At 57.7% G+C, this 12,779-nt stretch overlaps 1 protein-coding gene across 1 annotated transcript; it reads right to left on the reverse strand.

Moving 5' to 3' along the window:
* Positions 1-6: 6 nt before the first annotated feature.
* Positions 7-12,455, reverse strand: ALX4 (ALX homeobox 4). The gene is made up of 5 exons (XM_005870857.2): positions 12,431-12,455; positions 11,841-11,927; positions 7,914-8,224; positions 1,534-1,662; positions 7-535 (listed from the first exon to the last, which is right to left on the reverse strand). The coding sequence occupies exons 1-5, from the start codon at positions 12,453-12,455 to the stop codon at positions 209-211; spliced, it is 879 nt and encodes a 292-aa protein (XP_005870919.1). The 3' UTR covers positions 7-208.
* Positions 12,456-12,779: the final 324 nt, after the last annotated feature.

The following is a 12,779-nucleotide window of genomic DNA, read 5'->3' on the forward strand; positions in this document are numbered from 1 at the left end:
CGGGGAGGGGCAGGGGCCTGCTGTCCCCTCCCTCCCAGCCGTCCGGGGCCTCCGACCTGGGGTGGCTGAAAGTGCTGAGGGTCAGGCCCCTGGCCTGGGCCAGGTTCCTAAGAGGAAAGTCGAGTGCGAGGCTGGGGGCCTGGGAGGCATGGGCATGGCCAGTGCCCCGAGGTGGGGGAGGGTGCGGGATGGGGCGGGAGGGGCCCTGTCATGTGGCCCAGGAGATGGCCGCACTGTGCTCCTTGGCCTTCATGCGGAGGGCCGCGATGCTCGAGGTCTTGCGGTCCGGCTCCCCGTTGAGCTCGTAGCCGTTGAGGCCTGGGCTGAGGCCTGCTCCAAACAGGCCACCCATGTGCGTCTGGCCCACGTGGCTGCCAGCCCCAGAGACACTCAGGAAGTCGGTGACGCCGCCGGCCCCGGAGCCAGGGGGGTGGGCGTGAGGGGACATGCAGGCTGGCACCGGGTCGCAGGGGACCACGCAGGCGGGCACTGGCGAGGCTGCCCCATTGTTGCCGATCCAGGACGGGTTCTGAATCTGGGGAGGAGGAGGGAGAGATGTCACCAGCTGCCCAGGACAGGGGAGTACATAGGAGTACCCCCTGAGTGACCTCTCCCCACAATGACCTCTCCGCACTTAGGAGCCCAGCATCATGATGAGCCCATTCTCGAGTGTTGCTTGGGAGCCTAAGCATTAAGGTCCCCCAGGCGCCCCCAGGAGAGCCTGGGCTGCATGCTTTGGCGGCTGTTCCCGGGGCCAGGCCTGCAGCAGATAGAAGTTCTGTCTGCTTCAAACTTCAGACTTCCTCAGGGGTCCAGTGAGAGGCTGGGGCCACAGCTAAGCAGCCGAGGGCAGCCCGCCTCAGCCGCTGCCTTCCTGATCGGAGACACAGCTGCGGACTTTGTCTCTCTGTCCGTGGGCCCCTTGAGGTCAGCGACTGGATTTACCTCCGGTTCCTCCCAGGCCAGGGCCTCCTAGGTACCCGATCAGTGGGGAGCTTGGTGTTGGGAACATGGGCTCTGGGCTGGGAGGTTGTGGTGTGGAGGGGGTGCGAGTGGGCAGTGGGGACCTACATCTCCCAGAAACCAAAGTCAGTGGCTGAGGATCTCAGAGCTGACGCCCTTGAGGTCTCAGAACTCAAACAGATACGCAGCCTCAGGAGGTGAGCGCAGCAACTGAGTGGATGGAGCCAGCTGGGCACCCACATGTCTGGGGGGGAGGGTGCCCAGGCAGCGGTGTGAGCTGGGCTGGATGCAGCTGTGATCCCTCTCCTCTCCCCAGCTTCCACCTCCGGGCCCCACTCCCCTCTAAGCATTTATGGGAGGTGGAGCCGGGGACTCAGCCAAGCCTGGGGCAGCACTCCTGTGGGACAGAAACGCTCTGGCCTCCCACGATCTGGCGTAAAGGGCACACAGCTGCACTGGGCCTGAGGGACCTGGAGGCCATGAGCCCCATCTCAGAGGACCCCTTCTCCGAAGTGCAGGTTCTGAGTTCGCGGGTGGGGGTCGGAGCAGGCAGCTGGGGCAGGGACTTACCTGGGCATAGTTCTCAGCGCGGGTGAGGAGGGGCAGCTCGTAGGCTGTGGAGAAGTGGGTTCGAACCTGCTGCATCTGCCCAAAACGCTCCCTCTTCCGCCACTTGGCCCTCCGGTTCTGGAACCAGACCTGCAGGCAGAGCAGTTGTCGTAGGGTCAGAGGCCTAGCCCTCGGCAGTGACCGTGAGCCCAGCAGGCCATGGGGCTGCCGGGAAGCGCTGCTTCGGTGTGCATCCCCAAGGGCTTACCATCTAGAACAGGGGTCCTCAAACTTTTTAAACAGGGGGCCAGTTCACTGTCCCTCAGACCGTTGGAGGGCCGGACTATAGTTTAAAAAAAAACCTATGAACAAATTCCTATGCACACTGCACATATCTTATTTTGAAGTAAAAAAACAAAACGGGAACAAATACAATATTTGTATTTGCATGTGGCCCGCGGGCCGTAGTTTGAGGACCCCTGATCTAGAATGATCGAAGCTGAGAGTCAAGGAGGCAGCTTGCTTACCCCCAACCAACCAGGGGCGTGACCTTGGCCAGGAACTTCATTTTTGCTACATTTCAGGATCTAGAGCAAGCAAGTGTCGCACACACAAAATGTGTCCCGGTCATGAGCATTTATGGGGAGGTGTGGCCTAGTCTGCCGTGGAGAAGCTGATAAAAGTGCGAATCCCCCTCCAGAAAATGGTCCTGCTAGAGTCTAGCAGCTAGACCACCACACACGTGGTTTTCCGAACGGCCCGTGGCTCCCTGTGGCCCACCAGGCAGATGCCCTCCCTCCTGACTCCGCCTCCGTCATTCTTGTGGGAAACAGTCTCCCAGCTCTGAAACCCCCGTGTTAAAGGGCCTGTGGATTACAGGGCTCAGCTGGGCAACGGAGGCGGTCAGGGACGGCTTCTTGGAGGGGAGGGCTGGAGCGGGGCCTTGAGTGCTGGCTAGAGAGAGGAGAGTCCAGGCCTGAGTTTAGAGACACCAGGGCAGGCTGCCCCCTTTGGGGAGTGGTGGGAGAAAAGAACCGAGGAAGCAGAAGTCAGACTGGGGGGGCCTCGGGTGCCAAGTGGAGGGGTTTGCCCTGGTGCTGTCAGCAGAGGCAGACGCGGCCATTGTAAGCTCTCACTCAGAAGGGGGGCCTGCTGTGAGGAGGGCTGGAGGCCGGCTGTCACTGAGCATGGGTGGTGGAACGCTGGCCTGACAGGGGCCTGATAGGAAGGTGGTCTCTGAGGCAGGTGAAGGGGCTGGAACCTCTGGTGGTGGCTGGGGCACTCCTGGCAGCTGAGAACTTTCCCAAGGCTCATGGGCAAGAGCTCACCTCGGGGGGCCTGTGACCCCTGCCTGGCTTGGAGTCACCAGGTTGGAGAGGGGGTGAGGAGGGATCCGCTTGCAGACCAGGGATGGCCTGGAGCCGAGTCAGAGGCGGTAGATGGGCTCCCAAGGGGCAGTCTGTACAGCAAGCACGTCAAACTCAAATAGACGAGGCATGCAGCCTGCGGGCCGCGAATCTGACATGCTTGCTGTACAGGCTTGCAGTGCCGCCTGGGAATGGAGTGCCCACTGGAGCGCTGGCACTGCCAACAGCCTCCGTTTCTGCATCTGGAAAATGGGCCAATATCTGTATTGACATCTCCCAGGGGTGATGCCTCACAGGTGAGACAGATGGGAAATTCCGTCCGTTTTTTGAGTGCTCCACATTTGCTTATTTATAGCTCCTGACCTTTTTTACTGTCTTTCGCTAGAGGAAAGGCTCAAGAAAGATGGAGTATATGTATCTCATGTGAGAGTGGGAAGGGTGGGGTGAGGAGGTAGTGTGCACTGCACCTCCCTTCCCCCCAGTTCCAAGTGTGCACGTGCACAAGTATACACACACGCACACGTATGCACACGCACATGTACATGCACACACACATGCCTGCCGACGTCTCTTTCAGTCACTCCTTTCCCCCTCTTGACTCTGGTACAGGAGAAGCCGTCTTCCTGTGTCCTCCCTGGAGACCGGCCCTCTCCTGGGCTTGGGGTCTCAGCCCTGCCCCAGAGCCTGCTGGGAGCCAAGGGCGGGTCAGATCTCCTCTCTGCGCGGCTGAAACGGGATCCCCCTTTATCAGCGGCCTGGAATGGGGGGCTGGGGGCAGGATGAGCGAGTGCATCAGAGGAGCTTGTTTTCATTTCATGTTTAATTTCCTGCAGGCTTAGCTCCGTCTTTCCGCTCCTTCCGCCACCTCCCGGGGCTTTCTGTGGGGGGAGCCAGGGGGAGGGGAGAAGCCCACCGGAGGAGATATATGGCTTCGTTCTCTCGTTGGGGGCGGGGAGAAGGCAAGAAGAGGTTTAGGTGCCGCCTGCTGGGGTTTCCCGGAGTCTGAGGACTCGGGGTCCCTGTGTGGGAACGCAGAGTGGAGAGGTGCTGGTGAAGCCTCAGCAGGCCTGGATGGGCTGGGAGGGACGCGGAGCGAGGAGGGAGGAGGCCAGTGTCCCTAAAGGAGCCTGGGATTGAGGGGAGGAGCAGAGTGGGGGAGATGGAATGTGGGGGAGCTGAGTGTGGGGGAGGAAGAGGCCGGGAGAGGGGAGACCTGGTTATCTGGGAAGATAGATGAGCAGGCGAGGGAGAGGCAGCAGAGAGAGCACCGGCTTGGGGAGGGGAGGGGACCGGGGTCAGGCTGAGGGCTGAAGATGGAGATGGTGGGAGGCGGCCGGCTGTGGGGGAGCAGACCTGCCACCTCCCCCTGCAATTCCTTCCTCCCTGGGCCCCACCCCGTGCACGAGGCTGGAGCTTTCTGCCCAGATCAGGGCTTAAGCTAAGTTAGTCTCTCTGGCCTGCAACCTCCTCCCACATAAATGGGGTGGTGGCAGGGCATCCTCAGGGCCCCTCCTGTGCCGACATTCGTGGGTCCTGAGGCTCTGTGTCCTTCTATGTCTGACCCCTGGAGCCTGGCGCTCTGAGAGCCACCGCGCCCCCCTCCACCCAGACTCTCTGTGCCCCAGGCTGTCTCCACTGCACACCCCCAGGAGGAGAGCAGGCCACAAGGTTCTGTGTGTCTCACCCCAGGACCACCCCATTCCCAGGCCCCCCGGCATGGGCCCACTCGGCACAGACCTCTCCCCAAGGAACCAACCTTCTTGGCAGAGGCCTTGCTAACCGCAGCCCATCTGGGGCCCTGGCGGGGTGGCCCAGGGCGGGGAAGGCCTCTGTCTTATTGTCTTCAGACACCAGCTGCGCAGCTTGGAATCCCAGACACAGAGAGCGGCCCCTGCAGCCCCCTGGAGCAGGGCCAAACCCCGGGCTTCTTCCCAGGAAGGGTCCATCTCGGCACCCCCATCACCTCCTCCTGTCCCACCGCCACTCTACCCCAGGCACCTGGCTTCCCACCAGCTGGCTGTGGGCCCCAAACAAACTGAGCGGAGGCAGGCAGGGGGTTCCATCACCATCCCCCCTCCCCCCAGGGCACTGCCAGGCTCGGGGCTCAACCCAGAGGTCTGACGCACATGAACATCCCACCCACCCTGCGGCCTTTATACAAAGACGTCTCGGAACAACCTGGCCCATGTCCTAGTACAGCAAACTAAAGCAAAAGAAGCCCTGGGAGTCTCAGGTCCTAGTCTCAACACTGCCACCGTGTCGCGTTCCTGCGTCCCCTGATCACAGGCAGTCACTCCCCACCCCCACCCCTGGCCTCTTGTTCCTTGTTATCAAATGAGAGGACCAGGTGGTCCTCTCCAGCACTAATAGCCTATAATTCTATGATCGCCCCCTTAGATCAGAAAACATGCAACACTTTAGAGTTTCCCTTTCTGCCTTGGCTGCCAGGAAGCTCAGAGGCGAAAATTTGTGCTCAGCGGCAACTATGATCCTAAGCCTAGATTTTTGACGTAATTACCTTCCCATTTTATGAAATTGTTCTTGTTCTTAGGTGAAAATAATAAATCTTCAATTATAAGCTACCTCAATTCCTTTTTGGGGGGCAGGCATAGATGTGTGTGTGTGTATGTGTGTGTGTGCAGAGGGAACACTATTTTAGCTGGATGGTGGTGACCAAAAAATGTTAGGCGTGCCCCAGTGTCATTTCCATGTTTTGTACTGGAAGGGCCATCCTTCTTTCAATACTAAGTGAATTCTACCCCTGGGTACTCCCATCCATTGTTAGGAACACATACAGCACACATATATGTACACACATCCTACACAGAAAGTGAACCGGTTAATCCCACACCAACACAGCACCTACAGGAATGTCCCACACCCAGCCCACCCCTTCTCCACTCCTGCCAAATCCATTGGCTGAGCTGAGGCCAGATTCTGGGGCTCCTGTCCAGACTCTGAGCACGTGAGGTCGTGTGGCTGGTTATCCCCGGACAGTGGGTGTGAGAGGGCTTTTGGGATCCCAGTAAAGCCGGCCCTGTCTTCCTTCCCCAAACATTCACTTGGTGCCAGAGCGAACAACAACAGACAGCCTGCCCTCGGGAACGTAAGGCTTAAACAACCCCACTGTTCACAATCACTTTGGTACAGAACCACTTCTGGATGGCTACGTATTTACTGAAACTGCCAGTCCTTTTCCACATTAGCCATCGTACATAATGATTCTGGCCTAAATGACAAATGCCTGTCTCTCCACCTGGTAAGACTGATGAAGCGTGTATTGCCTTAGAAGAGCTCTGCTAAGACTCCTTAGTGAACTAATGCAACAGGGGGCGCTCTTGGGTCTGCTGAGTAAGGAAGGGTTCTTTGTCCCAGCACTGAAAGTCCTTCTGAGCTGAGCTGAGCTGAGCTGCTAAAAAAAAAAAAAAAAGCAAAAACATTCCCTTTTCCTCAAGCTGTTGATGACCCTTAAGCACACTGAGGGGGAGACCTGCTATCTGACAACACCTTATTCGCTATTTCTAACAAGCTCTGGGTGGAAAGCAGGCTGAGCATGGTACTCACTCTGTGTGAAGCTGACGCCTGAGCTTTAGTGCCTAAGTGTTGTCACCTGGTTGGGGTACTCAGAGGTCTTGGTTTCCCGTCTGGTTCTTTCTTTGCTGTCATTTCATGCAGGGAGGCAGGGACACCCTCTCTGGACAAATGAGGTCCACTGGTCCACAAATAGTTACTTTTTGCCTTTGTTTCTCTGATTTTGGCCTTCTCTAGTTGGTAGGAATACAGGGATGAACAATCACATAGTACTTGCCCTCAAAGGCTCATATTCTAGTGCAGCAGTTCTCTCGAACAACCCTTTCCCAGGGGTCGCCTAAGACCATCGGAAAACACATATATAATTACATACTGTTTTTGTGATTAATCACTATGCTTTAATTATGTTCAATTTATAACAATGAAAATACATCCTGCATATCAGATATTTACAATATGATTCATAACAGTAGCAAAATTACAGTTATGAAGTAGCAACGAAAATAATTTTATGGTTGGGGGGTCACCACAACATGAGGAACTGTATTAAAGGGTCGCGGCATTAGGAAGGTTGAGAACCACTGTTCTAGTGGGAGGAGACAAACATAAAATAATTTAAGCCAGTAATTTCTACAAAGAAGATAAAATAGGATAATGTGGCAGTAGGTAACCTGGTTTGGTTGTGTTGTGTTGTGTTGCGTTGCGTTGACTTGGTTTGGGTTGAGTTGCATTGTGTTGATTAAGTTGGATTGTATTGAACTGAGTTGTGTTGGATTTTGTTGGGTTGGGATGGGTTGAGTTGTGTTGCATTGTGTTGGTTTGGGTTGAGTTGGGTTGTACTGGATTAAGCTGTGCTGGATTTTGTTGTGTTGTGTTGAGTTGTGTTGGGTGGTATTGTGTTGAGTTGTGTTGTGTTTTGTTGGTTTGGGTTGAGTTGGGTTGTATTGGATTGAGCTGGATTTTTTGTGTTGTGTTGGGTGGTGGAGAGGGCTACTGCTTTCACCATAATGGTCAAGAAGATTTCTCAAAAGAGGCGTATAGAGTTGGGACCAGAAAGACAGAGAAGTAGGTGGCCATCCTGGGCAGAAGGAAGAGCTGGATTGTTCTCGGTCTCTGCCCACTGGGCTGCTGTGATGTCTTTAAGTTTACCCTGTTTCCTTCCTAAGAGACAGGTCTTCCATAGCAGAGACTAGTCATTTATTCCTTTATGAAACCACGTAGACTCGCATACCACTTAGAGCCCAAGTAGAGCTAACAGGCTTCCTGCCCCCCTACAGGGCCCTGCTTCTCCCACTCCTGCTCCAACCAGAGGGAGAGGCCCAGTGTTAAAGTGGACAAAAGCAGACTTGGAGCAGGGGCAGGAGGGGCAGGCTGGGAGCCTCGGGGGCTCTCCTTGGACGAGGTGAAGACAGTGTGGTTGAGAGACAGCCCGGCAGTCTCAGCTCCAGCCACCAGCCCAAGGGCAGGCCCTGCTCTCCCACCCCACCCAGGCACCTCACTGACCTGCACGCGGGCCTCGGTGAGGTCCGTCCGCATGGCCAGCTGCTCCCGCGCGTACACGTCAGGGTAGTGGGTCTTCTGGAAGACCTTCTCCAGCTCCTCCAGCTGGTAGCTGGTGAAGGTGGTTCGGTTCCGCCGCTTCTTGCCCTTGTTGCTGTCCGAGTCAGCCTTCTCCAGCGGGCTGGGGAGGTCGGCGCTGGCCCGGTCCTGGGGCCCCTTCACCCCAGCCTCCTTCACACTGAGGTAGCTGCTGTCCATCCCCACGGTGTCAGAGTCGGGCGGCAACTCTGGCTCACTCAGGGAGCTCTCTTTGGCTGAGGGGGAAGGAAACAAGGTCAGAAACCAGTGGCTGAATCAAGAAAGAGAGGAGGGAGGGACAGGGGTGCCATCCCCTGCCTTGTCTCATTGGATGTGAGGTCTGGAGGCCTGGGTTCTGATCTTGGCTTGCCATTACCATGCTGGGTGACCTTGGGCAAGTCCCTTTCCCTCTCTGAGACTTTACCCTCATCTCAAAATGGTCTCCTTTCAGCATCAATGTTATGTGACTCTGGGTCAGTCAATATGGCCTCTATGACCTTTAATTCCCGCCCTACTGAGCCCAGTCTCCTCCCTCTAGAAGGCCCCCCTTTGCCAGAACTTCTCCTTTGGGCATGGAGGATGTGTCAGTGCCTTGGACCCCTGAGATGGAAGGGGAAACTCATTCAGTTGGCCACCTACTTCTCTGTCTTTCTGGTCCCAACTCTATACGCCTCTTTTGAGAAATCTTCTTGACCATTATGGTGAAAGCAGTAGCCCTCTCCACCACCCAACACAACACAAAAAATCCAGCTCAATCCAATACAACCCAACTCAACCCAAACCAACAAAACACAACACAACTGGCCCAACTGAGCTTGGGGTGAGGAGGAGAGGCCAGCATCAAAGCAGGCAGAAATGCCCCTCTTTTCCCGGCCTGGTCCTTTTGGAGGTTCAGCAGGAATTGCGGAGATTCCTCTCCAAAAATCCACACCCCCTTGCCCTCCACACTGGTCTCACCAATTGGCCAAGCAGGGTCCTGCCCCCTCCAGGTGGGCCCTGGTAGATTTATATAAAGCTGGAGGCCCAGGCCCACAGCCACTGCTGTCAGTCTGTCAGAATGGGGCTCCGGCCACCGGTTCTTGGAAGCTGGAAAAGACCAGTGAACCCATGCAGGTCAAGGATGAGGAGGCAGAGGCCGGGTGGGAGGGTGGGGTGGGGAGTAGCTTGTCTGCATCCAAAGAGCCCAGTTAGCAGCTGGGCAGACACAGTGGCCTCAGGGGTTGGAGCGAGGGCTCTGGAGCCCGACCCTCGGTATGAATCCCACAGGGATGACTCTCCAGCTGTGTGCTTTGGACACTTCACTGAGCCTCTCTGTGCCTCAGTTTCCTCCTCTGTAAAATGGGGCTGAAGATGCCAGTAGGATAGGTATCCTCATAGGGTAGTTGTCGGATCAAAGAGGCCACCATGTAAAGCAGGCGGCACAGAACCGGCTGCGTACGCTTCTGCCAGTGTCCTTACTCCCAGTGTGGTCTGGGCTTGCAAACAGCAGAGGACTGACCCTGGAGAAGTCCTCCGAGTGGGCAGACCCTCGCTGGAGCCCCTGAGTGCGAGAGCACGTGCAGCACCGTGGGGAGGGAGCGGGATGGTGTCTGCAGACAGGGGTGTGAGCCCCTCTCGGAGCCGCAGTCCCGGTCCGTAACTCAGTATAGTCAGATAACGTAACAGATTAACGAGGCACATGTGCGCAGCGTCTGACAAGACCTTTCGCACACAAGCTCTGATCGCCACAAGCATGAGGGTCACTCTGACCCTCGGTTTCCTCTTCTGGGACCAGGTCCAGGCAGTGGGCAGTACGTGTTGGGACGATGCCTCTGGCCCAGGTCTCCTGGCCCTGCCCAGGTCCTGAGGCTCCAGGTTCACGCCAGGCTTTGTGGGTGCACTGGGGCTCTCCTCACGCCGGGGAAGCTGCAAGGGACATGTCGTCTGTCATTCTCACCTCCCTCTCCAAGGCACTGAAAACAAGGGGGTGGAGGTGAGGGAGCCTGGAAGCTGCTCCAGGAAGACATTTCGGGGTCACGGCCAGCGCTGACGCCATCAGGGGGTGGGCGGGCCCACGGCATCAGACGTGGCACCACGTGAGCCCGGCGCACACTGCCAGGCCTCAGTGACAGCTTCATGTGAACTGCAGCTGGCAGCTGGGCCCAGAGCTTTCAGCAAAGATATTTATCTTCCTGGCAGACAAATAAGTTTTATATTTTGTGTTTTTTTGTGTTTTTTTTTTAAAGAGAAGAAATCCCACTCAGCCTCACCAAAAATAAACATCTCTGTTATGCAACTTCCTGTAGGCCAGACTGGCAGGGGGCAGCCCCTACCCCTCCTGCCCTCGCCCTGCTCCCCAGACCCCATCCCAGGACCCCATGGACCCTTAGAGCACCCTCTGGCCCCAGGGCTAGGGTTGGGACCGCCCCGCACAGCCTCATGGGCTGAGCAGAAGGAACTCCATGTTGTAGAAATGGAGGGTTGGTAGGGACCTGCCCAAAGACCTGGTTTTAACTGGGGGGAATGTGTGCTAACCCTCTCAGCTCCTGGGTCCTTCCCCGAGGAGAGCGTGGGGGCAGTGGAACCCCGGGCCTCCCACAGCCAAGGAGCCCTGCGCGGCTTGTCCTGAAGCAGAAGGGCCGCCGGAGGATGAGGGAGCGAGGATGCGGCCTCTGAGAGAAGCCCCTCCGCGCTGTGCTGGGCTGGGCTTAGCCGACGGGGAGGCGGCAGAACAGCCAGTCTTCCAAGGTGAGGAGTCAGAGCTCAGTTTCCCCCCCTCCAGCCACCCACTGAGAGGGAGCGAGGGGCGGAGAGGGGGAGACAGCACTGTCTGTGTGCAGACACCACACCAAGGGCTGGGCAGTCTGCGCTCCACCCCAGTCCCAGCCCCGTCTGCCCACGACTTCATGGGACTCGCTTCATATCAGTCTCGTCTGCAGATGGGGCAGGCACGCCCCCTCGGGAGTGGGGGGAGCAGGGAGAGGGGGTGTCACGCCTCAGTGGGGTGGAGAATCCCTCCCACCCTGGGACTATGGACCTTCCCCTTGGGATCTGGATGGGGAGGGGGGTGTGGAAGGCATGTCTGTGTCCAGGCAAATGTCAGCTGACTTGAAAGGCCAGGAGTTGCCGGGACTCTGGCAAACTGGTGCTTCCGGTGCTCAAAGAGGAAGGAGAGCCTCCCAATCTCAGTCCTGATGGGTGGTCGCCTTGCTTTCCGTCCTTAGACAGCAAAGGAGCCTTCCCCGCGGTTCTGTGGCCACCCAGCTGGGAGCATGACAAGCCAAGGCCTCTCCGGTCCTCGGTCCAAACGTCCCGGACTCGGGGCATCTAGCTCAGCCTCCTTCCACCCCCAGCATCTCCACCAGGTGCTGCCGCCCTGGCTTTGGTGACAGAGAGCTCGCTGCCCCCAGGGCAGCTGGACACCCGTCCTGAGGCCCAGCCCCTGTCTGTCTCCTGTAGATCTGGCGCATTGGTCCTGGTTCTACACCTCCAGGCTTCCCCAGGGCAGCCCTGTGGACACTGAGAGCCGGCTGCCCCTCCTCCAAGTCTTCCAGCTCCTGACTATAAAGGTTCGGTTCCCGCCGCTGCTCCTCAGGTGGCCCTGAGTGTATGGAGCCCGTCTGAGACGGGCAGATGTCAGGGATGGGGCCAGCAAATTGTTCTCTGACTAGATGATCCCTCGGGGCTGGTGGAGAATCAGCATGACATCCTGAGGCCTGGGTGCGCTTCTCGGTGAGATGGCCCTGGAAACAGCTCCTGCAACTCCCCCCGTCTCCCAGGCGGGCCCGGAGGCAGAGGCTCAGAGACGGACTTAGGTGTTTCAATGTCCAGGAACCCAGCCGGGCATCTGCCAGGAGCCGGCTCCGCACCCACCATGCTGCTGGGCCGGGGTGGAGAAAAGTCCCTGGGAGTCTGTCCGCTGGCCAGGCTGCAGGACCGCCGCCTTCAGGATGATGGCACCTGGCACCGGCACGAGGCCGAGGAGCAGCAAGCCCTACCCGAGGCCAGGTCACCGGCCTGCGGGTTGGGCTCCTCCCCAGCCCTCCCTGAGGCAGGTCCCATAAGGACTTCGAACGGGCGCTCTGCTGACACCCCATCCACAGTGGGCTTTGTCCCGGTCTTGGGGCCCAATACATTGAAATCCTGATCTGCATCTTCCCTGTGGAATGTCCCGATGTGGAAATGACCCCCAGGCCACCCAGGAGAATCACTAAGGTGGCTAAGATGGAGTGTGAGCACCGCGGGCCCCACGGAAGGTGTGCAGGCCCTGGTGGCCATGGCGGTACCGCCTGCCCTTCAGACACTCCTAGGTAAACGCTACTTCCAGCACCCGCTTCTGATGAAGTGGGAGCTTTTGGTTCAAGGTTCTGGTCTTAATCCGCAGCCCCTAGGGCCCTGGGGCCTCTGCCTGAGCTCCTTCAGGCCGGAGCCTCTCCTGGGAGCCGCCTGGTCCACCGCTGGACCGTCCTGGCTGTTGGCCTTCTTCATCCCCTTACCCTCTGCCCACTTGTCCTGGTTCAACCCAGAGGCGTCACTCTAATCTAGCCTGACCTTTGTCTGACGTGAAAGCCTTTGAGAGATTTCCAAAGGTGACTGCGAATCTTTTTTATGATTATGATTTAAAGAGACTGTTTTATGACTGTGGTTTAAGGAGAAGGGACTTCTGAACCCGTTTGGGGAGAGGGTGCCGGACGCCTCTGCGTGGTTCTCCTTCCGTGTGCCCGGAGTGCGCCCTCGGGCGTGTGGCACAGCCGCAGTGGTGAATGGGTGGGGACCTATGTGTACTTGCCTGTGGAGCGTGCGTGCTTGTGC

The sequence above is a fragment of the Myotis brandtii genome, unplaced genomic scaffold, assembly GCF_000412655.1.
Source record: "Myotis brandtii unplaced genomic scaffold, ASM41265v1 scaffold324, whole genome shotgun sequence".
Classification (NCBI taxonomy): domain Eukaryota; kingdom Metazoa; phylum Chordata; class Mammalia; order Chiroptera; family Vespertilionidae; genus Myotis; species Myotis brandtii.